Here is a 24,672-nt window from a genome sequence, read left to right as displayed (position 1 = left end):
TATGCATTTTTTTTAAAACTTAATTATAAAATGATCATGATAAATGAGAAGAATAATTAGTTCAAATTAAAAAGAAATGGTGAAATAGCTAAATAGACAGACAGAAGGGCTGTCACGACACACTGGCGCAAAAGGTTTGATGACACATATTGCACCAGGCTTTGATAACAGTACAGTAATAGATTTAAATATATGGTACCAGACTTTGATGACTACACTATAGTAAATCGGCTGTGTCACAAGATTCTCTGACAAAAAGCCCAAAATAGATGAGCACTATATCAATCTAAATATAGCGTGGCTGTACAACGACCATGACCGAATGCCCTTTACCGCCTGGGACTTTTAGTGATGATTTATGTTGAACAATTGAGAGGACGAAAGTCGATATAGGCCTGCTACTACACAGTGACACACACACATACACATTGACTGACACATCTACAGCAAAACATACTCCTACACACACATACGCCTACACACAGTCCTACACACACATACTCCCACAAACGTCCTTACATTAATAGGAAAAAGAAAACAAAAATAATGAGGTTAAGTTTGTATACCTAATGAGGCAGCAATAACCTAAAAGTCACAGCCCAATCAGAAATGTATTCTTTTCAAACTTTGAACGAACTATTGTTTGGACTCTCTGGCTTCTAGGCGCAGGGACGACCGCCTACACCAAGTCGTCAGGCTTCGTCCCTATAGCGTAATAGAAGATTGATTCTAAATGTATCGGCTCATAGAATGCAATGACGTCATTTGTAGACACCCCTCCCTCCCCACCACGGCAGCTTCTAAAATAATTTCTAGACTCGTCCTCTAGACATCCGTTGACTTTTGTAATTTGAACTTGGTACGTTAAATATAGCCAGTTCAACTTGTGACAGTCACACAATACTGTAGTACAAATTGGCCTATATTTAACTTTATTACACCTGTTCAAGATGCTAGGGGCTTGTTAGCAAAGATGTAACTCTTTTGTTTTAGCTAGAATAATTGCAGTGGTCCCAACACTTTGTATGTGGGTCACGACCTCTCCTATTCGTATGAGATCTGCTATCCCACAACAGTATAAACGATTTCTAACATAAGTTCGAATCAGCCATCTTGTTGATGTCTTTGGTTCGAATCAGCCATTTTGTTGATGTCATTCGTTCGAATCAACCATCTTGTTGATGTCATCGGTTCGAATCAACCATCTTGTTGATGTCATTGGTTCGAATCAGCCATTTTGTTGGTGTCATTGGTTCGAATCAGCCATCTTGTTGTGATGTCATTGGTTCAAATCAGCCATCTTGTTGTGATGTCATTGGTTCGAATCAGCCATCTTGTTGTGATGTCATTGTTTCGAATCAGCCATCTTGTTGTGATGTCATTGTTTCGAATCAGCCATCTTGTTGTGATGTCATTGTTTCGAATCAGCCATCTTGTTGTGATGTCATTGTTTCGAATCAGCCATCTTGTTGTGATGTCATTGGTTCGAATCAGCCATCTTGTTGTGATGTCATTGTTTCGAATCAGCCATCTTGTTGTGATGTCATTGGTTCGAATCAGCCATCTTGTTGTGATGTCATTGGTTCGAATCAGCCATCTTGTTGTGATGTCAATGATGAGCAGCAGACACATCAACGTGACGATTAATTTCACATTTAGATGTCAATAACTCAAAAGTTCATTTCTGTTCAAGTTCTGGACGTACTCAGGACGTCTCTCAAGATGTACTCCAACAACAATGTCATCATGTCACATCAATTCAGAATGATGCAACGTCCAGAGTGCGGAGACACGTGTGTGTGGGGGAAGTGTAGGATGTATTTTCATATTATTGACGAGCTGCTTTCTAAAAATAGATTTGCTTATGTTAAACTTTAACGAAACAAATAGCAACTAATAGGACAAAAATGTGCCACTAAAAGTGTCAGGAGAGTGGTGGGGGGAGGGTCATGAAAGAAAAAGGTGGGCGTACGATAGATCCAGATGTTACCCACTACGTAAGACGGTGTAATTAACAGCTTAGATTGATCATCTCACGGAGGAGTTTTAGGGTGCTCAGAGGTGTGTTGGGAAATATACACACACAAGTGTACCATACTAATGTGTAATGAGATTCAAGCACATTGCCATTTCAAGGTCATTCACTTGTGTTTTGTGTTTCTTTGTGAAACTTATATTATTGTTGAAAGAGAGAGAGAGAGAGAGAGAGAATCAGAGAAAGAAAAAGATGAGATACAGACAAAGACATAGAGCAGGACGATGAGTCTATATCAGTGGTTCCCAAACTTTTTTGTCTCGTGGACCCCTTGCCATGTTTTCTGGTTTTCAGTAGACCCCCTGCTCAACTTGCACATTTTTGCAAATTCATCAACATTTTTTAAACAAATTTCTAACTGTAGTGAGTTGAGGAGTGAAAAAGTAATTTAAAACTACATAACTACGGATTTTATGTGTCACATACGAATTTGTCGTTCTATGAAGTAGTCTTTCCTAACATTAAATATTAATTAATTAATTAATTAATTAATATGCCTTAAGTATCACTGTAAAAGGTTTCGCAAAGAGCAGTTGTGTATTTCTTGATCTTTCACGTGTGGCTCAAATGTTGAATCAGCGGAACTGTTTTCATTAACAGGAGAAGGGTCGAAGGAGAGTAACTGGAGCCTAAACCAGTAAACTTCGAGCAGGAAGGGCTCATTAACCTTGGCTTGCTACCCACCTAGCAGAAGGAAAACTTAACTCAAACCTCTGCTGCCTTGCTACTATACCCAAACATGGGAAAGGTCTCGTGGGTCAAGGAAATATAAGGAGACGGTGACCATTAGCGCCATGTATTTCTGGGCCGTCCCCTCTTTCTCTTTCCTTTGGGGTTCCAGGTTAGGGCTTGCTTTGTTATGTTGGATGCAGGCTTGCAAAGGGTGTGACCTATCCATGGTGGTGATGATGGTTCTCCAGGTCTCTGCGATTTGGAAGCAGATGCCAAGCAGATGGGCAAGACAGTTGGAGAGATTCGCCCAGAACCGAGATGCCTGGAGGAAGCTGGTTGGTGGCCTATGCCCAGAAGGGACCACAGGCAGAGATGAGATGAGATGGTGACCATTAGACAGTTTGTAGCACACAGCGCTAAACCTTCTCAGACCAAATTGTATTTATGTCTTTTGCAATGATTTACATAAGAAGCTTTTAATTTTATAACTCATGCCACCGAAGCGACCTTGAACTGTATTGTCGCTTAAAGAAATTCTTTTAATAATAACAGATGTAGGTTTGTGTAAAACGGCTGGTAGAATCAATGTTTGAACTTTGCTGTTTTCCGTATTTTGCTATAAGTAAAGAAATCTTGTAAGACGCTCACAAACCATCATCTTCTCTACATGATGTCGAACAGAGATTTTGTGGGTCTATTCTGAACTTTGAGTGTTCGAAAGTTGTTCAAATCTTATTTTTTGTCAGTTTGGCATTGTCTCAAATGATCATCCAGCGTAACTGGTTCATATCGTATAAAAAAAGTCACTTAGGCAACTGCTTGTTTGACAAGGAAGGAAGGAATCCCAATTTTAAATAATTAATGCTGTACTGTCTACATTTCTTTTCTTTTTTTTTTTTCTAAAAATTAGTTACATGTAGACAAAATTAAGCTATTTAAATAAGTATTGAAATTGATTACAACAATTTTTCGTTTGAATAGCAAGATAAATATTTAAAGGATTAACGAAGGTACAAATCATATATTAGTGTATGAAATAATTACATTAATGGAATGTGAAAATTAAGTAACTCGACCTGCTTAAATGAAATCTATTATCGTAGACCCCCGTGGACATCTCATAGACCCCCAATTTATTTTTTTACTTTCGTAGACCCCTTGGAGGTCTTCGTAGACCCCTGGGGGTCTATATAGACCACTTTGGGAATCACTGGTCTATATCAATAAAATAGAGAAAACATTGACCTAAGGAAGTCTCACTTGATATCTGAACGCCAAGCATTGCAATATGTTTTCATATTCGAACTTTTGAATAGAGAACTGGACATCATCAGGACAGAGGACATCATCAGGACAGAGGACATCATCAGGACAACATATTTGGATCAACTCAATGTTAATGATCTCACATTATTTGTTTCTCTGGGGATGATTCTTCTCCAGAATACTATTTCTTGACATCAATCTTGTCAGCTTGGGGAGTCAAATAAAGGGAAACAAGCACATGAAGGGTGTGCTGATCTAATCGCACTGTGGAGGTCTATGTTTATCATATGCCTCAACACGAAGAGGGCCAAGTTTGGAAAATTAACATATTCATGAAATTAATGTTACCTTTGACATTAGATAATCTTAAAAAGCAGAGGACTGGGGGAGTGGTTTAAATCAGTCTATTACCTGTGTAATTTGTAGACATATATCTGCTAAGAAACAGACACGGAAGACAAAGCCTAGAGAGCCAAAAGTCAGACAAGGAAGTTTTATAATGGAAAGCGACAATGTAATCAAAATGTAGAGTAATTGGTATTAGAGATATGTGTTTACATTAATAATTAGATATACGGCAAATTGAACATTGATGTCTCGAGATACAGGAAACAACTCTAAACAACTACAAAATGGCGCAATGATCATGTTAAGTCAGAAAGTTTTTGTTTAGGTCAGTTGCATGCAATCACTAGATCAAAACAAGAGAAAAGGGGCATGTTTCAAAATATAATTTGTGGTAGTAACAGTGTCTAATAGTAACAGTGTCTATTAGTAACAGTGTCAATTAGTAACAGTGTCTATTAGTAACAGTGTCTATTAGTAACAGTGTCTAATAGTAACAGTGTCTAATAGTAACAGTGTCTAATAGTAACAGTGTCTAATATTCCCTAAAAACTTGTCATCATTGCATCCAGAATTTTTGTATCAAATGTTTATAATTTCGAAACTTGCATTTTATGACTTTATATGAAAACCTGGGTTTTTATGTTTTGATGTCAGAGTCACGTGGTTTTAGCCAGACGAGCAAATTGTCTTTCTCTTAACATTGACTTGTCATTCTTCTATTAGTGAATACGTCGTTACAGCATGAAGGCAGTCACGTGACGAGCTTAGAGATACACACACACACACAATCTGTCCTACTTCCTATTCGGTAGAGAACATGTTCCTCCCTTCTATCCAGTACTACACCTCCAACACTGTATCGTCAGACAATGTCAAGATAAACTGTGCTCGTCCCATTGATAGCCAAACTAGCAATGAATCAAAGACAACGCGCTAGTCCTGTTGATTCAGTAGATGTCATAAACTGACTCATTCAGTTCAGGTGAGTCTACGAATTGCTAATACAACATGAAGCCATCAATGAGTCAGAAACGTGACTTGATCTCCAATTGGCCATCGGTCATACACAACGCCATCAAGGTCTCTCAAAGTATAGGCTCATACACAACAGTATCAAGACCTGGAAAAGTATATAGTCGTGCAGTATCAAGACCTATCAAATTACATGGAGACAGTGCTGGTTTTCATGATTGCACTTTGTAAGTAAAATAAGAGCGGTTGGACCTTGACCACACACACTGCTGGAAGACAGACTAGAACACTCTAAACGGCTCAATGGTCAAGTCTCACTCCTATTTAGTTCGGGGGGGAGTCTGGGAGAATTAATTAATCGTCTACTAGCTACCTAGTGCAAATATTGATACAACCAAAAACAAAACCCATTGGGCTGGCAATTTAATACCCTCGTAAACAGATGAACTCTCCTTTACCTGGCCTATAATCTGATCAAAAGACATTGAACTTTGAACTATAAATACTGCAAGACATAAATCACAAGGACATTGAAGGTCATTGAGTGACTGTAACCAATAGCGGCTTGTAATGTTCACATTTCTCAGGCCATTACAAACTTTCCACTAAGAATTTTGAAATTCACGATTTTAAGAAAGAATTCTATTTGAAATATAATTTGTAGATCATTTATTTTTAGTATTACATTTTGATGGACACCGTCATGAGTTGATACCAATCTATTGCCGTGTCTACAAGTGGAGATACAATCTATTGCCGTGTCTACAAGTGGAGCTACAATCTATTGCCGTGTCTACAAGTGGAGATACAATCTATTGCCGTGTCTACAAGTGGAGGTACAATCTATTGCCGTGTCTACAAGTGGAGGTACAATCTATTGCCGTGTCTACAAGTGGAGGTACAATCTATTGCCGTGTCTACAAGTGGAGGTATAATCTATTGCCGTGTCTACAAGTGGAGGTACAATCTATTGCCGTGTCTACAAGTGGAGGTACAATCTATTGCCGTGTCTACAAGTGGGGGTACAATCTATTGCCGTGTCTACAAGTGGAGGTACAATCTATTGCCGTGTCTACAAGTGGAGCTACAATCTATTGCCGTGTCTACAAGTGGAGGTACAATCTATTGCCGTGTCTACAAGTGGAGCTACAATCTATTCGTGTCTAAAAGTGGAGGTACAATCTATTCGTGTCTAAAAGTGGAGGTACAATCTATTCGTGTCTAAAAGTGGAGGTACAATCTATTCGTGTCTAAAAGTGGAGGTACAATCTATTCGTATCTACAAGTGGAGGTACAATCTATTGCCGTGTCTACAAGTGGAGGTACAATCTATTGCCGTGTCTACAAGTGGAGGTACAATCTATTGCCGTGTCTACAAGTGGAGGTACAATCTATTCGTGTCTACAAGTGGAGGTACAATCTATTGCCGTGTCTACAAGTGGAGGTACAATCTATTGCCGTGTCTACAAGTGGAGGTACAATCTATTGCCGTGTCTACAAGTGGAGCTACAATCTATTCGTGTCTAAAAGTGGAGGTACAATCTATTCGTGTCTACAAGTGGAGGTATAATCTATTCGTGTCTACAAGTGGAGGTACAATCTATTCGTGTCTAAAAGTGGAGGTACAATCTATTCGTGTCTACAAGTGGAGCTACAATCTATTCTTGTCTACAAGTGGAGGTACAATCTATTGCCGTGTCTACAAGTGGAGCTACACTATGCATTATGCAAGAGAATTATCGCAAGACTCAAACCTCAGACTCTAACAAACAACCAAGTCTGGCTAATCTATTGGCCATCAATGTCACAGCACGAAGTATTTGTTTCCTCTCCACTGTGCATCGAATCAAAGAAACATTTCAAGACGAAGGTAACAGCTGTTTGGAACAAAACTTACACAACAGATACACTTCTCTCTGCTATGACACGGTCTCTATCTGGCCCATACCATCACAAAGTTTCTTGATGGTCTCTATCTGGCCCATACCATCACAAACTTTCTTGATGGGAATGAAATTTTGTCTTTTTCAACACATTGGGACAATTTGAAATGTAACAACGAGAAAGGAAAAATAAGAAAAACAGATAAAATACTTTTAAAAAAAACACAAAAAAAACTTATATTAAGTGTTGTATCAATTAGTTTGGATCAGTCATGTCATTATATGTATATAATCGACCTAGGAATAATAAATCCGTGCAATTAGATATATTTTTACCAGGTGTGAAAGGGAAAGAAGGGGTGTATCTTGGTGACTGTTTACAGGATCATATTTTAAATGCATACAAAATGTGCACTCAAAGCTCAAGAATCCTCAAAGGGACTAATTACAAAGCTTATATCAACTCACTCTGTCTGTCTGTCTGTCTGGCCAAAAGTGTGTTCATGTTATTTCTCCTACACTCAATGTAGCATCAAGCTGAAATTGTGCACACTAATTTCTTTTACATGTCAACACACACAAATAATAATAATTAACAAACCAATAGGTCTTTGTAATTATTTTATTTTTTGGTATCTCAGACAATTGAAAGAGTTTGTACTTGACTGAAGTGGTGGTATTAGCTGAGTTATTCTCCTTTATAGGTCGTCGTCTGAGTCTTAGTGAACAAAATAAATGAAAAATAGGACGAGACTATAGAAACAAAAAAAGATCAACTCGACAATCTTTCATGTTCGTACTCTCTTCGCTAGCAGAGTGGTTACCGTGTTGGCTGCTTGAGCCATGAGTTCGAATTAAGGTTATTCCCCCTTTTTTATTTTTATAAATGCTTTTAGTCTAGATCTATTACAAAGTTAACATTAGTGATCGAAACTAATTGATATAAGTACGCTTACTATAAACTTTGTTGTTTCCATATATATATATATATTGTTCAGCTTATACCACCACATGGGTCAAGAATTCAGTTTATGTCTGGATGTGTCAATACACGTGTGTGTATTCTGTACGAAATGTAGAGATGAATTGGTTTCACTGTGATACAGCCTACACAAGGAGCAATCAGTAGGCTTCAAAAATAGTGAGATTAAAAGTTTGAGAATATATCTAACAGCAACATGTGACGAATGAAACAGAAAAAAAAAACATTATTCAAGAATGCGAAAGGGAAACATTTTCCAATCCAAGAGACTGATGTTCAAATTGACTAGATTTGGGGATAAATTTAGGAAAGAATCACTCCGATGGGCCAAGACAATATTTTTTCACACTATTGTTAGAATTTGTTTTCGTCCTATCCCAGACTAAGCGTCACTTGACAGTTCATTGAGGCGCTGCCCAACAAAACTCAGGTCTGTACACCGTTAGGGCCAAAGGATTGTGCCCTGTTGAAAATTTATTTCAGCGCTCTATTTTAGTGAGCAATAAATTTGTCTTGTAACCAGTTCGCTAGAAGGTAGCGGAGTCATGATACTTAGTATTCAGCTTAGGCGTGGATGACCATGTTTAGAGAAAAATTGCAAGGACCCTGACTCTTATTGATTTAAGGCTTAATTCAAAGTTGAGTATAATACGATTATGTAATTGTGTGTATATGATTATAAATGGATGGTATTTTAAACATTTAAGCCATCCTCCACCTTGAGGATAAATGCTATTTCACGAGATCGCTAACACAGACCGAATCTAAAACACATTCTTATCTGTATATGTACTTCACTTACCGAACCAAACAGCTGGTGTAGCTTAAATAGCCAGTGAACTATAGTTAACAAATAATGTTGATAGACAACGAACATCCTGTGGTCCTCCACACGATAACCACACAAGTAGATCCACACAATAGACTAACCAGGTAGCGGACGCCAAACAAGAAATAATCCAAGCACTTTAGATGTATTGATTAGTATCCAGTAAGCCATCTTGTCAATCATATGTCCATTCGATCTACACCCACACACGCACATCCATGTAAGGTTGGACACGTAAAGACAAGAGCCAACTTTTTATGTTTCTGTTTGTTCCAGACGCCAACAGCTGAGGATGTGGCGCCCCTCTTGGAAAAAGATAGGGGTAAATGTGGGGGATATCAAGGTGTTGACTAAGTCATTTCACTTTAACGTCCGTTCCAGTCGGGAACAATGATTAAAAAACCTAGCCACCTAATGACATGACTGACTGTAACCCCCCCCCCCTTTTTTCACTGCTCAACCAGCCGCCAGCTCTACTCCACAAACCGCAACGCTATAACCTTACAGCGTATCGTATGCTACAGCAGATCTCACTCTCTGGTTTAAGTGGCACCCCGTGCCAGACTATCTTTGAATGTCAGTGTGGCCTCTGGTCTATATTGCCTTATCTCTGTTGACCTGACATTATCGTCCAGAGCAAAAAGTAGAGATGAGAAAGTGACCGAGAAACCAACGGAAAGAGAACTAGAAACAGATAATGATAAATCTAGGCAAACTAAAAGACACCCAGTCAACATGTAGATTTAGATCTTGTAACAGATGGAACTAGAACAAAACAAAGACTCGCCTACATCTAACAGATACGTTTCTAGAGTCAAGAAAGACAAAGTGTGCGCGTGATCATGAAACTAAAGAGAAAAACACAGCCAAGGCGAGATCTAGATCTAGATTACAGGAGATGGAAAACGTAGGAAGCCCAAGAGATAGAAAGAAAAAGAAAAATTGAAATCTAAACATAAATACAGAAAGGGGAATATAAAATGATCAAATAGTACAAGAAAAGAAAAAATGAGTGTAGAGAGAGAGACAGAGAGAGAGAGAGAGAGACAGAGAGAGAGGGGAGAGAGAGAGAGAGAGAGAGACAGAGAGTGAGGGGAGAGAGAGAGAGACAGACAGACAGAGAGAGAGAGAGAGACAGAGAGACAGAGAGAGAGAGACAGAGACAGAGAGAGAGAGACAGAGAGAGACAAAGAGAGACAGAGAGAGTAACCAAATAGTTAATATCTAATATCACAGTAAAAAAAAAACAAAAACTTTATAGAGATCTAGCAATAGCAGACAACAGCATTCAAACTTAGACACTAAGCGAGATCTATTTGAAACATCCAAAGTGTTTTTAACAATTCTAGAGCCTAATATCTACACAAATTAACCCCAATAAATCGGTTTAATAATTCGAAGTCTATAAATCACAATCATTAGATCGAATCTTAAGACGACAAAAAAAACCGAAAAAAAACACCAACAGTTTTCCATTTACCTGTCTCGGTGAAAAGGGCGACTCCGTCGTTTTACCCATTTGTGAATCACTTCAGCTGACACTGAAAACTTTGGGACTAATTTCTTTGATTGGCACTTTGACTCTTAAAACACTTAATCTCACATCGGTTGTTAATAGTTGAATTTGTAATTGTTTCCACTAGTGTAGACCAGTTAGCTCTGCACCGCTCTGGGCTGTCCTCTTTATATATACACGCACACAAGGGCAGCAATGCACACTGTCATTATCCCTTTCGTCAAGGGGAGACAAGCCGTGGCCACGTGATCAACTAACCGCACTACAGACGCTACAGCCTTGATATGTTTTTTTTTTTTTTCTTTTTGACTTTTTTTCGCGAGGTTTATTTGATGGGAGGTTTTTCCCTTCCGCTGTATCTAGAGGAGCAGATGGCATTATGTCGTCATCCACTTCAGGAAAACACTTGTCAGAGGCGTGTTCCCAAGAAGAGGAAGGGGAGGAAACAATGTTTCCATAACTGGTTTAGCAGTACAGGAAACTGGTGTCTGCTTACTGCGTGTGCCTTGTTGACAGGCAGTTGATAATGAATTCGTTGTTTTTTTAAATTAGTTTTAATTAGACACAGTAGAACTAAATGAAAACATTGATACACCACTAGACACAGTAGAACTAAATGAAAACATTGATACACCACTAGACACAGTAGAACGAAATGAAAACATTGATACACCACTAGACACAGTAGAACGAAATGAAAACATTGATACACCACTAGACACAGTAGAACGAAATGAAAACATTGATACACCACAAGACACAGTAGAACGAAATGAAAACATTGATACAGCACTAGACACAGTAGAACGAAATGAAAACATTGATACAGCACTAGACACAGTAGAACGAAATGAAAACATTGATACAGCACTAGACACTGGCTCTATTGGGTGCCAGCTAGTGGACGTCGGGGTTAGGAAATGTTGAAAACGTCCAGACTATTTGACCTGCTTGACACGCAGTCATTCAATACACTTTGATTGATTTACTTTGGCCATACTAGTCAGTAAGAGAGAAAAAGAAGAGAAAAAGATATCAACAAATGTGGTGGCGATAGAACCTAGCGAGGAAGAAAATGAAACAAAATAGAGAGATGTTGAAATAACTAGACAAAATAAAGTGTCAAGGACGCCATATTTACAGATCACTTTTGCCAAGAAACTATTAAAATGACTTAAAGCAGAAGAGTTTAGAAACAGGTGAAAAGTTAAAACAAACTGAACGTCTAAGTCAACATTTCGTTTACTTCGGTAGTTTGTCTACCGGAGACATCCAAATACTTGATAGTTATGGACTTGCCACCAGAAATACAAAACTACGATTCTAAGAAATATAAGTGCTCAGAGCTCTTCTTCTCCTAGAGATTACATTTTGTCGTTGAATATCACTCTACAAGCATCTAAGTAATGGGCCAGGTGGTGGTGGGAAGGGGGGAAGCAGGTTTCCACTTCATAAATACTGAATACTAACAATATATTTATACTTATTAAGGGCTATCAGCTCGTACATTTATCCCTGCTTATTGGAGCCAAAGACAAGACCTCACAAGTTTATCCCTGTTCATCGGAGTCAATAGCAAAGCCTTACAAGTTTATCCCTGGTCATCGGAGTCAATAGCAAAGCCTTACAAGTTTATCCCTGGTCATCGGAGTCAATAGCAAAGCCTTACAAGTTTATCCCTGGTCATCGGAGTCAATAGCAAAGCCTTACAAGTTTATCCCTGGTCATCGGAGTCAATAGCAAAGCCTTACAAGTTTATCCCTGGTCATCGGAGTCAATAGCAAAGCCTTACAAGTTTATCCCTGGTCATCGGAGTAATAGCAAAGCCTTACAAGTTTATCCCTGGTCATCGGAGTCAATAGCAAAGCCTCACAAGTTTATCCCTGGTCATCGGAGTCAATAGCAAAGCCTCACAAGTTTATCCCTGGTCATCGGAGTCAATAGCAAAGCCTCACAAGTTTATCCTTGCTTATCGGACTCGAACTCAAAACCTCTAAGTTTATTCATAGCTAACTCCTCCTATAACGTTGATGACCCATCAAACCAGTCTAAGATAAATTCTGAGGGTTTGCCCCTCGGCCACCGTACATTTCAACTAGACACACATGTCACCATCACATCAGTGAGACTAGTGGCTTGCGTGACCCAGGTCACATACCGAGGTCAATACGCTCCGATCACGCATCCATTAGAGCCACAGCAGACATCGTGCTCACCACATTTGAACGAAGAGCTCACCACTTAGACTCGAACTCAAGATAATTATAAAGGCGTAGACACAGATGGATGCCACAGAGTGAAACTCATTACTCCCGCAGCCCCCCCCCCTCTTCCTAAATACACACACACTCTCTCTCCCCCCTCTCTCCCCACCCAGCGGTCCCACCTGGCTGCTAGTGACGAGGGCGAAAGGAAAGGCCGGCCGGACATTTAAGCAGGTACCTAATGACCCAGTGAACTGGTAGGGACGTGATGGAATACACGTAGCATGGGGAGGGAAGGGGGGGGGGAGGGCGATGTACGCCACACGTAGTTGAAGTTTGTAGATCTAGTAAGGATAAATGTTTGCATTTTGATTGGTTCTTTCCTAAAACATGAAACACACAAAACAAAACAACAAAACCACGTGACAAGGATGGGTTCTAAGCTCTAGACACACACACTATTGAGTTGTAACAAATGGACGTTCATGTCTTTTAGTGCTGCATGAAGGGCGTGTCTCAAGACTTGCAGTCACGTGTTCAATGTCCGAAAGGAGTCATCTTCTGCGCCGTTAGGATAGAATAACAAAGTAGTTGCTTAAGACTTTAAGGATGTAGACTTTGTGATGTAGACTTTGTGATGTAGACTTTGTGATGCCCATATTTTGGAGCTTAACTTACAGTACTACTTGAAGGTACTGGAAGCAAAGCTTAGGAATATTTGTTTATCTAAAATAGCGGATGCAGCATTTAAAGAATTTTTTTTTGGCCAGAAAAAAATATATCAATAGAACTAATTAGAATATACCAGAGATATATAGAGAGAGAGAGACATACAGACAGACAGAGATACACAGAATCTATGAAAAAGAGCCGAAGAGAAAGAAGAGAAGATTGAGAAACAGAGAGACAGCAAGCGATTGATAGTGACAGAAAAGAACGAAAAGAGATTAAGAAAGAGATACACACACACACACACACACACACATATATATATATACATACATACAGAGAGAGACAGAGAGAGAGAGAGAGAGACAGAGAGAGACAGAGAGAGACAGAGAGAGACAGAGAGAGACAGAGAGAGACAGAGAGAGACAGAGAGAGACAGAGAGAGACAGAGAGAGACAGAGAGAGACAGAGAGAGAGACAGAGAGAGACAGAGAGAGACAGAGAGAGACAGAGAGAGACAGAGAGAGACAGAGAGAGACAGAGAGAGACAGAGAGAGAGACAGAGAGAGACAGAGAGAGACAGAGAGAGACAGAGAGAGACAGAGAGAGACAGAGAGAGACAGAGAGAGACAGAGAGAGACAGAGAGAGACAGAGAGAGACAGAGAGAGACAGAGAGAGACAGAGAGAGAGACAGAGAGAGACAGAGAGAGACAGAGAGAGACAGAGAGAGACAGAGAGAGACAGAGAGAGAGACAGAGAGAGACAGAGAGAGACAGAGAGAGAGACAGAGAGAGACAGAGAGAGACAGAGAGAGACAGAGAGAGACAGAGAGAGAGACAGAGAGAGACAGAGAGAGACAGAGAGAGACAGAGAGAGAAACGAAATGAGGTCGTAAATGGCAGATAGTGACAGGAAAAATGGCTCGAGTGAAGCTGAGAGACAGAGGAAAGGAGGCTGACAGCTTGAGAGACAGAGAGACATAGAGAGGAGGCTGACAACTTGAGAGACAGAGAGAGGAGGCTGACAGCTTGAGAGACAGAGAGACATAGAGAGGAGGCTGACAACTTGAGAGACAGAGAGAGGAGGCTGACAGCTTGAGAGACAGAGAGACATAGAGAGGAGGCTGACAACTTGAGAGACAGAGAGAGGAGGCTGACAGCTTGAGAGACAGAGAGACATAGAGAGGAGGCTGACAACTTGAGAGACAGAGAGAGGAGGCTGACAGCTTGAGAGACAGAGAGACATAGAGAGGAGGCTGACAACTTGAGAGACAGAGAGAGGAGGCTGACAGCTTGAGAGACAGAGAGACATAGAGAGGAGGCTGACAACTTGAGAGACAGAGAGAGGAGGCTGACAGCTTGAGAGACAGAGAGACATAGAGAGGAGGCTGACAACTTGAGAGACAGAGAGAGGAGGCTGACAGCTTGAGAGACAGAGAGACATAGAGAGGAGGCTGACAACTTGAGAGACAGAGAGAGGAGGCTGACAGCTTGAGAGACAGAGAGACATAGAGAGGAGGCTGACAACTTGAGAGACAGAGAGAGGAGGCTGACAGCTTGAGAGACAGAGAGACATAGAGAGGAGGCTGACAACTTGAGAGACAGAGAGAGGAGGCTGACAGCTTGAGAGACAGAGAGAGGAGGCTGACAGCTTGAGAGACAGAGACAGGAGGCTGACAGCTTGAGAGACAGAGACAGGAGGCTGACAGCTTGAGTGACAGAGAGACATAGAGAGGAGGCTGACAACTTGAGAGACAGAGAGAGGAGGCTGACAGCTTGAGAGACAGAGACAGGAGGCTGACAGCTTGAGAGACAGAGACAGGAGGCTGACAGCTTGAGAGACAGAGACAGGAGGCTGACAGCTTGAGAGACAGAGACAGGAGGCTGACAGCTTGAGTGACAGAGAGAGGAGGCTGACAGCTTGAGAGACAGAGGAAAGGAGGCTGACAGCTTGAGAGACAGAGAGACATAGAGAGGAGGCTGACAACTTGAGAGACAGAGAGAGGAGGCTGACAGCTTGAGAGACAGAGAGACATAGAGAGGAGGCTGACAACTTGAGAGACAGAGAGAGGAGGCTGACAGCTTGAGAGACAGAGAGACATAGAGAGGAGGCTGACAACTTGAGAGACAGAGAGAGGAGGCTGACAGCTTGAGAGACAGAGAGACATAGAGAGGAGGCTGACAACTTGAGAGACAGAGAGAGGAGGCTGACAGCTTGAGAGACAGAGAGACATAGAGAGGAGGCTGACAACTTGAGAGACAGAGAGAGGAGGCTGACAGCTTGAGAGACAGAGAGACATAGAGAGGAGGCTGACAACTTGAGAGACAGAGAGAGGAGGCTGACAGCTTGAGAGACAGAGAGAGGAGGCTGACAGCTTGAGAGACAGAGACAGGAGGCTGACAGCTTGAGAGACAGAGACAGGAGGCTGACAGCTTGAGTGACAGAGAGAGGAGGCTGACAGCTTGAGAGACAGAGACAGGAGGCTGACAGCTTGAGAGACAGAGACAGGAGGCTGACAGCTTGAGAGACAGAGACAGGAGGCTGACAGCTTGAGAGACAGAGACAGGAGGCTGACAGCTTGAGAGACAGAGACAGGAGGCTGACAGCTTGAGTGACAGAGAGAGGAGGCTGACAGCTTGAGAGACAGAGACAGGAGGCTGACAGCTTGAGAGACAGAGAGACATAGAGAGGAGGCTGACAACTTGAGAGACAGAGAGAGGAGGCTGACAGCTTGAGAGACAGAGAGACATAGAGAGGAGGCTGACAACTTGAGAGACAGAGAGAGGAGGCTGACAGCTTGAGAGACAGAGAGACATAGAGAGGAGGCTGACAACTTGAGAGACAGAGAGAGGAGGCTGACAGCTTGAGAGACAGAGAGAGGAGGCTGACAGCTTGAGAGACAGAGACAGGAGGCTGACAGCTTGAGAGACAGAGACAGGAGGCTGACAGCTTGAGTGACAGAGAGAGGAGGCTGACAGCTTGAGAGACAGAGACAGGAGGCTGACAGCTTGAGAGACAGAGACAGGAGGCTGACAGCTTGAGAGACAGAGACAGGAGGCTGACAGCTTGAGAGACAGAGACAGGAGGCTGACAGCTTGAGAGACAGAGACAGGAGGCTGACAGCTTGAGTGACAGAGAGAGGAGGCTGACAGCTTGAGAGACAGAGACAGGAGGCTGACAGCTTGAGAGACAGAGACAGGAGGCTGACAGCTTGAGAGACAGAGACAGGAGGCTGACAGCTTGAGAGACAGAGACAGGAGGCTGACAGCTTGAGAGACAGAGACAGGAGGCTTACAGCTTGAGTGACAGAGACAGGAGGCTGACAGCTTGAGAGACAGAGAGAGGAGGCTGACAGCTTGAGTGACAGAGACAGGAGGCTGACAGCTTGAGAGACAGAGAGAGGAGGCTGACAGCTTGAGTGACAGAGAGAGGAGGCTGACAGCTTGAGAGACAGAGACAGGAGGCTGACAGCTTGAGAGACAGAGAGAGGAGGCTGACAGCTTGAGAGACAGAGACAGGAGGCTGACAGCTTGAGAGACAGAGACAGGAGGCTGACAGCTTGAGTGACAGAGAGAGGAGGCTGACAGCTTGAGAGACAGAGACAGGAGGCTTACAGCTTGAGTGACAGAGAGAGGAGGCTTACAGCTTGAGTGACAGAGAGAGGAGGCTTACAGCTTGAGTGACAGAGAGAGGAGGCTGACAGCTTCAGAGACAGAGAGAGGAGGCTGACAGCTTCAGAGACAGAGAGAGGAGGCTGACAGCTTGAGAGACAGAGAGGGAGGATGTGTAAAAGTGAAAAATATAATTTTATTATTATTTTACTAATTAATTTGATCAGATTAAAATTTTTTACTTTTACTGAGATTTCGCTCACACACATACACACACTTCACTCTCACACACACATTTCACATACTTAAACACATACACTATGTAGACATCGACTGACATACTGACACAATGACTAAAGTCCACAACATGACTGTACTATAGTAGTCAGCCTACTAGTACTACTAGGTCACACATAAGGTCGAACATAAGGGACAAAATACTTGGACCATGTAACAGCACTTAACAACATTCTTGACCCAATAAACTTTAGCGTCACTGAGTTGAATCCAAATGATTGGACATTGAAACAAACAAATAAAATAGACAATTGTTGATGCTTGCAAACCTGTACATCCTAATACTTGCCAACAGATTTTTTTTACTTGCTAACAGATATTACTACTTAGAACTGGTCTTCAACTATTTGTGGTCTACTGCCCCCCTTTTCGTACTTTTTCTTTAAGAAATATCCGCCTGCGCCCCCCTCTAAGAAAAATAGTAATAAAGAAGTTTGAGGAGGTAAATTTAAATAAAATATCATTTATTGATTATTTTTTTATGTTGAGTATAACAGATAGTCAATTGAATAACTATTATACAAAAATTATGTCAAATAAGTTTACAGTAATTCATTATGAAAATTAATTTCATTATTATGACTTTCTTTCAAATCCTTTTAATAGTCCCTTTTTAAGTTATTGAATATTACTTTTAGGTTTAAGTGTAAATTTAGTCTTATTATATATACATTTTATAGTCGCCATCAGATTTGACTACTTAGAAATTTCTTGACAGCAGAGTTGTTTACTTTTTTCTCTGTATAAATGCTTAGCATCTTAAAGAGGTCAGGGGCAGATAAAAAGGCACACATGCCAATCAAATACTGACTAGAATTCGTATGTCTTAGTTTACACGTTTAATCTTAAAATTACTGGATCAATAATATAATAGTAATAATAGTGTAGCTCTAACTGCTTCTTAATGTAATACAAGTTTAATACAACCGTATACTTAATAAATAAATCTGCACCCCTAAGCTGCCAGAAGCTAAAATGATGTTCTACATTTTTGTTTCAAATTATGAATACATTAATATCTACATCTTGTTATGTACCTGGGATGCAACAAACAATACGTACCTTGTTGCCTATTGTATACTAGTGATTAATCAAAACTGTGAGTTATAAAAGTAGTTCTTTTTTTTAAACTTATAACTATAGCGAAGTTCGTATCAAAATTCTTTTTTTTAAACAAAATTAGAATCAGTATTTCATTCAATTAGTTAATAAATGGTAAATATATTTTAAAATAAGCCATTGATATTTTTTCTTTTTTATGTATCGATGCGCGAATCTATGAATGAAGCTTGAGCTATTAATGAAGTCTGTGACCTCTTTTAAAAAAAACTTACCTCCCCCGAAGTTTTTAAAAAAATCTGCTTGCATAGTTATTTACAAATTAAATGGTTCACTTTTGGAAAAGAAAAAAGTAGCCATTGCATTAGAACTTTGAAAGGTCTAAAATATTATGCTGTCTGATTATCATTTTCTTTTGTAGTTTATGAGATCTAAACGGGACAGACGGACGGACGGACTGACACACCACATAATATTAATCGCGGCTATTCCCTTATCGAAGGCTGTTAAAAATGATAAGTTCGTGATTGTGATAAACTTTTTGAATGTTAGGTTTTTCATTGGCCTGTAGAAATTAATGCACAACAAAAAATTTTTTTAAAAATTTGAAAGAAATGTTCGAAAGGTGAAGGAAACATTTCGATAGTTGGGGACATAGTCACTGAAGAGAGCAGTAGGTCAAGTATTTCTTAAAATATCCTCAGGACGACTTTTTGTCTGCCCACACGACAGACATTTTGACTGTTAAGACAAGAGACAAATCATGTCTTCCGCTGATGTCTTTGTGAGTCAAAACTTTCAATCTCTTCCCTGCCTGTCTGCATGTCAGAGTGTCGTCTGACTCACAACGTGTTCCTACTTGGCGCCGTACAGTCACGTGATGCACCTGGTGACCAGACGCCGGATCAGTCACGTGATGCACCTGGTGACCAGACGCCGGATCAGTCACGCGATGCACCTGGTGACCAGACGCCGGATCAGTCATATCTGACTGCGCGAAATGTGAACAAAACGAACTGGCACCCATTGAAGATAACTTCTGTCTCCCCGGTACAGGTCAAAGACAAAAAAACAAAAATGAACAGCTTTTAGCGACCACTTCTGACACCTTGCAGGAAGTGAGACAACCATCAATGACACCTTGCAGGAAGTGAGACAACCATCAATGACACCTTGCAGGAAGTGAGACAACCATCAATGACACCTTGTAGGAAGTGAGACAACCATCAATGACACTTTGCAGGAAGTGAGACAACCATCAATGACACCTTGCAGGAAGTGAGACAACCATCAATGACACCTTGCAGGAAGTGAGACAACCATCAATGACACCTTGCAGGAAATGAGACAACCTTCAATGACACTTTGCAGGAAGTGAGACAACCATCAATGACACCTTGCAGGAAGTGAGACAACCTTCAATGACACCTTGCAGGAAGTGAGACAACCTTCAATGACACCTTGCAGGAAGTGAGACAACCTTCAATGACACCTTGCAGGAAGTGAGACAACCATCAATGACACCTTGCAGGAAGTGAGACAACCATCAATGACACCTTGCAGGAAGTGAGACAACCATCAATGACACCTTGCAGGAAGTGAGACAACCATCAATGACACCTTGCAGGAAGTGAGACAACCTTCAATGACACCTTGCAGGAAGTGAGACAACCATCAATGACACCTTGCAGGAAGTAAGACAACCATCAATGACACCTTGCAGGAAGTGAGACAACCATCAATGACACCTTGCATTAAGTGAGACAACCATCAATGACACCTTGCAGGAAGTGAGACAACCATCAATGACACCTTGCAGGAAGTGAGACAACCTTCAATGACACCTTGCAGGAAGTGAGACAACCATCAATGACACCTTGCAGGAAGTGAGACAACCATCCATGACACCTTGCAGGAAGTGAGACAACCATCAATGACACCTTGCAGGAAGTGAGACAACCATCAATGACACCTTGCAGGAAGTGAGACAACCATCAATGACACCTTGCAGGAAGTGAGACAACCTTCAATGACACCTTGCAGGAAGTGAGACAACCATCAATGACACCTTGCAGGAAGTAAGACAACCATCAATGACACCTTGCAGGAAGTGAGACAACCATCAATGACACCTTGCAGGAAGTGAGACAACCTTCAATGACACCTTGCAGGAAGTGAGACAACCATCAATGACACCTTGCAGGAAGTAAGACAACCATCAATGACACCTTGCAGGAAGTGAGACAACCATCAATGAAACCTTGCAGGAAGTGAGAGAACCGTCAATGACACCTTGCAGGAAGTGAGACAACCATCAATGACACCTTGCAGGAAGTGAGACAACCATCAATGACACCTTGCAGGAAGTGAGACAACCATAAATGACACCTTGCAGGAAGTGAGACAACCATCAATGACACCTTGCAGGAAGTAAGACAACCATCAATGACACCTTGCAGGAAGTGAGACAACCATCAATGACACCTTGCAGGAAGTGAGACAACCTTCAATGACACCTTGCAGGAAGTGAGACAACCATCAATGACACCTTGCAGGAAGTAAGACAACCATCAATGACACCTTGCAGGAAGTGAGACAACCATCAATGACACCTTGCAGGAAGTGAGACAACCATCAATGACACTTTGCAGGAAGTGAGACAACCATCAATGACACCTTGCAGGAAGTGAGACAACCATCAATGAAACCTTGCAGGAAGTGAGAGAACCGTCAATGACACCTTGCAGGAAGTGAGACAACCATCAATGACACCTTGCAGGAAGTGAGACAACCATCAATGACACCTTGCAGGAAGTGAGACAACCATCAATGACACCTTGCAGGAAGTGAGACAACCATCAATGACACCTTGCAGGAAGTAAGACAACCATCAATGACACCTTGCAGGAAGTGAGACAACCATCCATGACACCTTGCAGGAAGTGAGACAACCATCAATGACACCTTGCAGGAAGTGAGACAACCATCCATGACACCTTGCAGGAAGTGAGACAACCTTCAATGACACCTTGCAGGAAGTGAGACAACCATCAATGACACCTTGCAGGAAGTGAGACAACCTTCAATGACACCTTGCAGGAAGTGAGACAACCTTCAATGACACCTTGCAGGAAGTGAGACAACCTTCAATGACACCTTGCAGGAAGTGAGACAACCATCAATGACACCTTGCAGGAAGTGAGACAACCATCCATGACACCTTGCAGGAAGTGAGACAACCATCCATGACACCTTGCAGGAAGTGAGACAACCATCAATGACACCTTGCAGGAAGTGAGACAACCATCCATGACACCTTGTCGGTGAACCAAAGCGTCCCGTGGTGGTGCACCGAGCCTAGCGAGCCACTTCGATAAATGTCTCATCCTTAGAGGAGGTTAGGAACTACACATATTTCTGTCTTGGTCAAGTTTAGAATTTAGAAACACTTTTGAAAATAATGAAATATTTTAACTTTGACCTTCATTATTAGACTAAACTTTTGTCATGCCATTAGAATGTGTAATTAGTTAAAACCAATCAAGTCTTCTATGTACATAGGGGACTTTTTGTGTATTTATAGGAGAATGGAAGCAAGCTAACTACTTTTGTCTATGAACTAACTGCAACAGAGAATCTGATTTTCTAAGACTAACGTTCAAGTATGATTTTAGAACGACTTGTCAAGTTGAACTCGAAGACATTATTATTATTATGTCAAGTTGAACCCGAAGACAAGCCTTATTATTATTATTATGTCAAATTGAACTCGAAGACAAGCCTTATTATTATTATTATGTCAAAGTTGAACTCAAAGACAAGTCTTATTATTATCATTATGTCCAGTTGTATATGGTATCGTAGTCTGTATGCATTTTCATTCATTTTGCTTTGTCCTGCCATGTTCCTTCAATGAAATGTTCCAGGTATACAATAATTACGGGTCACCGAATCAGAGAAGACTAACCACATCATTAGAAGTTACCTTTACCTATCCCTTAGTCTGTTGGACCGTTGGGGCACCAAGCAGGATTTGCCGACCGTCTTTCTCCATTCCTCCCTGTCTTTTGCCTTGTTTAAAACCTCTATCAATGGCAGGCCTGTCCATTCTTTTATGTTGTCCTTCCATCGCAATCAAGTCTTCTATGTACATAGGGGACTTTTTGTGTATTTATAGGAGAATGGAAGCAAGCTAACTACTTTTGTCTATGAACTAACTGCAACAAAGAATCTGATTTTCTAAGACTAACGTTCAAGTATGATTTTAGAACGACTTGTCAAGTTGAACTCGAAGACATTATTATTATTATGTCAAGTTGAACCCGAAGACAAGCCTTATTATTATTATTATGTCAAATTGAACTCGAAGACAAGCCTTATTATTATTATTATGTCAAAGTTGAACTCAAAGACAAGTCTTATTATTATTATTATGTCAAATTGAACTCGAAGACAAGCCTTATTATTATTATTATGTCAAAGTTGAACTCAAAGACAAGTCTTATTATTATTATTATGTCAAATTGAACTCGAAGACAAGCCTTATTATTATTATTATGTCAAAGTTGAACTCAAAGACAAGTCTTATTATTATTATTATGTCAAGTTGAACTCGAAGACAAGTCTTATTATTATTATTATGTCAAATTGAACCCGAAGACAAGTCTTATTATTATTATTATGTCAAGTTGAACCCGAAGACAAGCCTTTTTATTATTATTATGTCAAGTTGAACCCGAAGACAAGCCTTATTATTATTATTATGTCAAAGTTGAACTCAAAGACAAGTCTTATTATTATTATTATGTCAAGTTGAACTCGAAGACAAGCCTTATTATTATCATTATGTCAAGTTGAACTCGAAGACAAGTCTTATTATTATTATTATGTCAAAGTTGAACTCGAAGACAAACCTTATTATTATCATTATATCAAGTTGAACTAGAAGACAAGTCTTATTATTATCATTATGTCCAGTTGTATATGGTATCGTAGTCTGTATGCATTTTCATTCATTTTGCTTTGTCCTGCCATGTTCCTTCAATGAAATGTTCCAGGTATACAATAATTACGGGTCACCGAATCAGAGAAGACTAACCACATCATTAGAAGTTACCTTTACCTATCCCTTAGTCTGTTGGACCGTTGGGGCACCAAGCAGGATTTGCCGACCGTCTTTCTCCATTCCTCCCTGTCTTTTGCCTTGTTTAAAACCTCTGTCAATGGCAGGCCTGTCCATTCTTTTATGTTGTCCTTCCATCGCTTTCTCTGTCTGCCTCTTCTTCTTTTTCCTGGTACTGTTCCCTGAAGGAAGGTCTTTGCGAGCCCCGTGGATCTTGAAATATGGTCATATATTTTAAGCTTGCGTTGCTTTACAATAGTTAGCAGGTCATCATGGGGTCTGATCGCTGCAGTAACCCTGTCTCTAATCTCTTGGTTTGTGATGCGGTCTTAGAAAGTGATGCCTAGGATCTTTTAGCATCTCAAATCCAATGCTAGGATCCTCCTCTCTAGTTCTGCAGTCAGCGTCCAAGACCCGCAAGCAAATACAAATATAACATTAGAAGTTAGAAGTTATGAACTATGTTTAACAACTACAAAGATGTTCCGTCCCTGAAAGAATTTGTTTGATGGTGCAGGTGTTGAACTTTGAATTGAATGCTGGAATACTAGTCCATCAATGCCAGTTTAGATGAGCTTTATAATAATATATATATATTGTTAGGCACTTAGTTTGTATTTTTAGTTATGTAGAGACGCACCATAGTGGACGGGTTTTGAACGTGAGTAGTGTTGCTTTGATTTAGATGGGTTAGACTTGTTAGAGACTACCTAGAGACAGAAAATTAGTTGGTGATAGGATTTCTTAGGGTTAGGACGTATTTTATCCACAGAGACATCGACTGTGGCCTTTTGTGGATTAAACATTATTTAAACTGTTCAACGGAGTTCCAGGCTCGTCTCTTCACTGTTACAAATAGATGTTGTGCTTGTTTACTTGTGAGTTGATCGCATTGTAATACACCCGCACAATAAACCCAGACATCTGCAGAGTTATCTGACAGGCCTCAACAGTTAACTACAAGATAGACAGGCATACATCACAAATATATATATATACTAGACATATGTTACCCGCGACCCGCGGGTCTTTATTTGCGCATTACTGTCGATATAGTCACTGAGAGTGTTTTGTAAACAATTAAACGAAATAATAATGTAATAAGTAAAGCGAATGTGTCAATGTAAAAATAGCTAATAGGCTTAAATCCATTTTTTTTAAAATTAAAACATTTGCTTTTGAATAATCTAGTGGATTGGATTTAGA

General features: G+C 40.6%; 1 protein-coding gene across 12 annotated transcripts in view; it reads right to left on the bottom strand.

Moving 5' to 3' along the window:
• The window catches only part of LOC106060968 (choline O-acetyltransferase-like), a 311,392-nt gene that overhangs the window by 14,599 nt on the left and 272,121 nt on the right, over positions 1-24,672 (bottom strand). Inside the window, exon 1 of one of the 12 annotated variants that reach the window (XM_056019776.1) lies at positions 10,468-10,775. The exons of 10 other annotated variants lie outside the window; for them this stretch is intronic. In XM_056019776.1, the coding sequence (XP_055875751.1) occupies positions 10,468-10,506 (39 nt within the window). In that variant the 5' untranslated portion in view covers positions 10,507-10,775. Of the gene's footprint in view, positions 1-8,960; positions 9,416-10,467; positions 10,776-24,672 lie in introns of those variants that run through there. One more of the 12 variants, XM_056019774.1, reaches the window with a different exon arrangement.

Source organism: Biomphalaria glabrata, chromosome 2 (genome assembly GCF_947242115.1).
Source record: "Biomphalaria glabrata chromosome 2, xgBioGlab47.1, whole genome shotgun sequence".
In the NCBI taxonomy this organism is placed as follows: Eukaryota; Metazoa; Mollusca; class Gastropoda; family Planorbidae; genus Biomphalaria; species Biomphalaria glabrata.
This window is presented reverse-complemented; position numbering and strand designations above follow the sequence as displayed.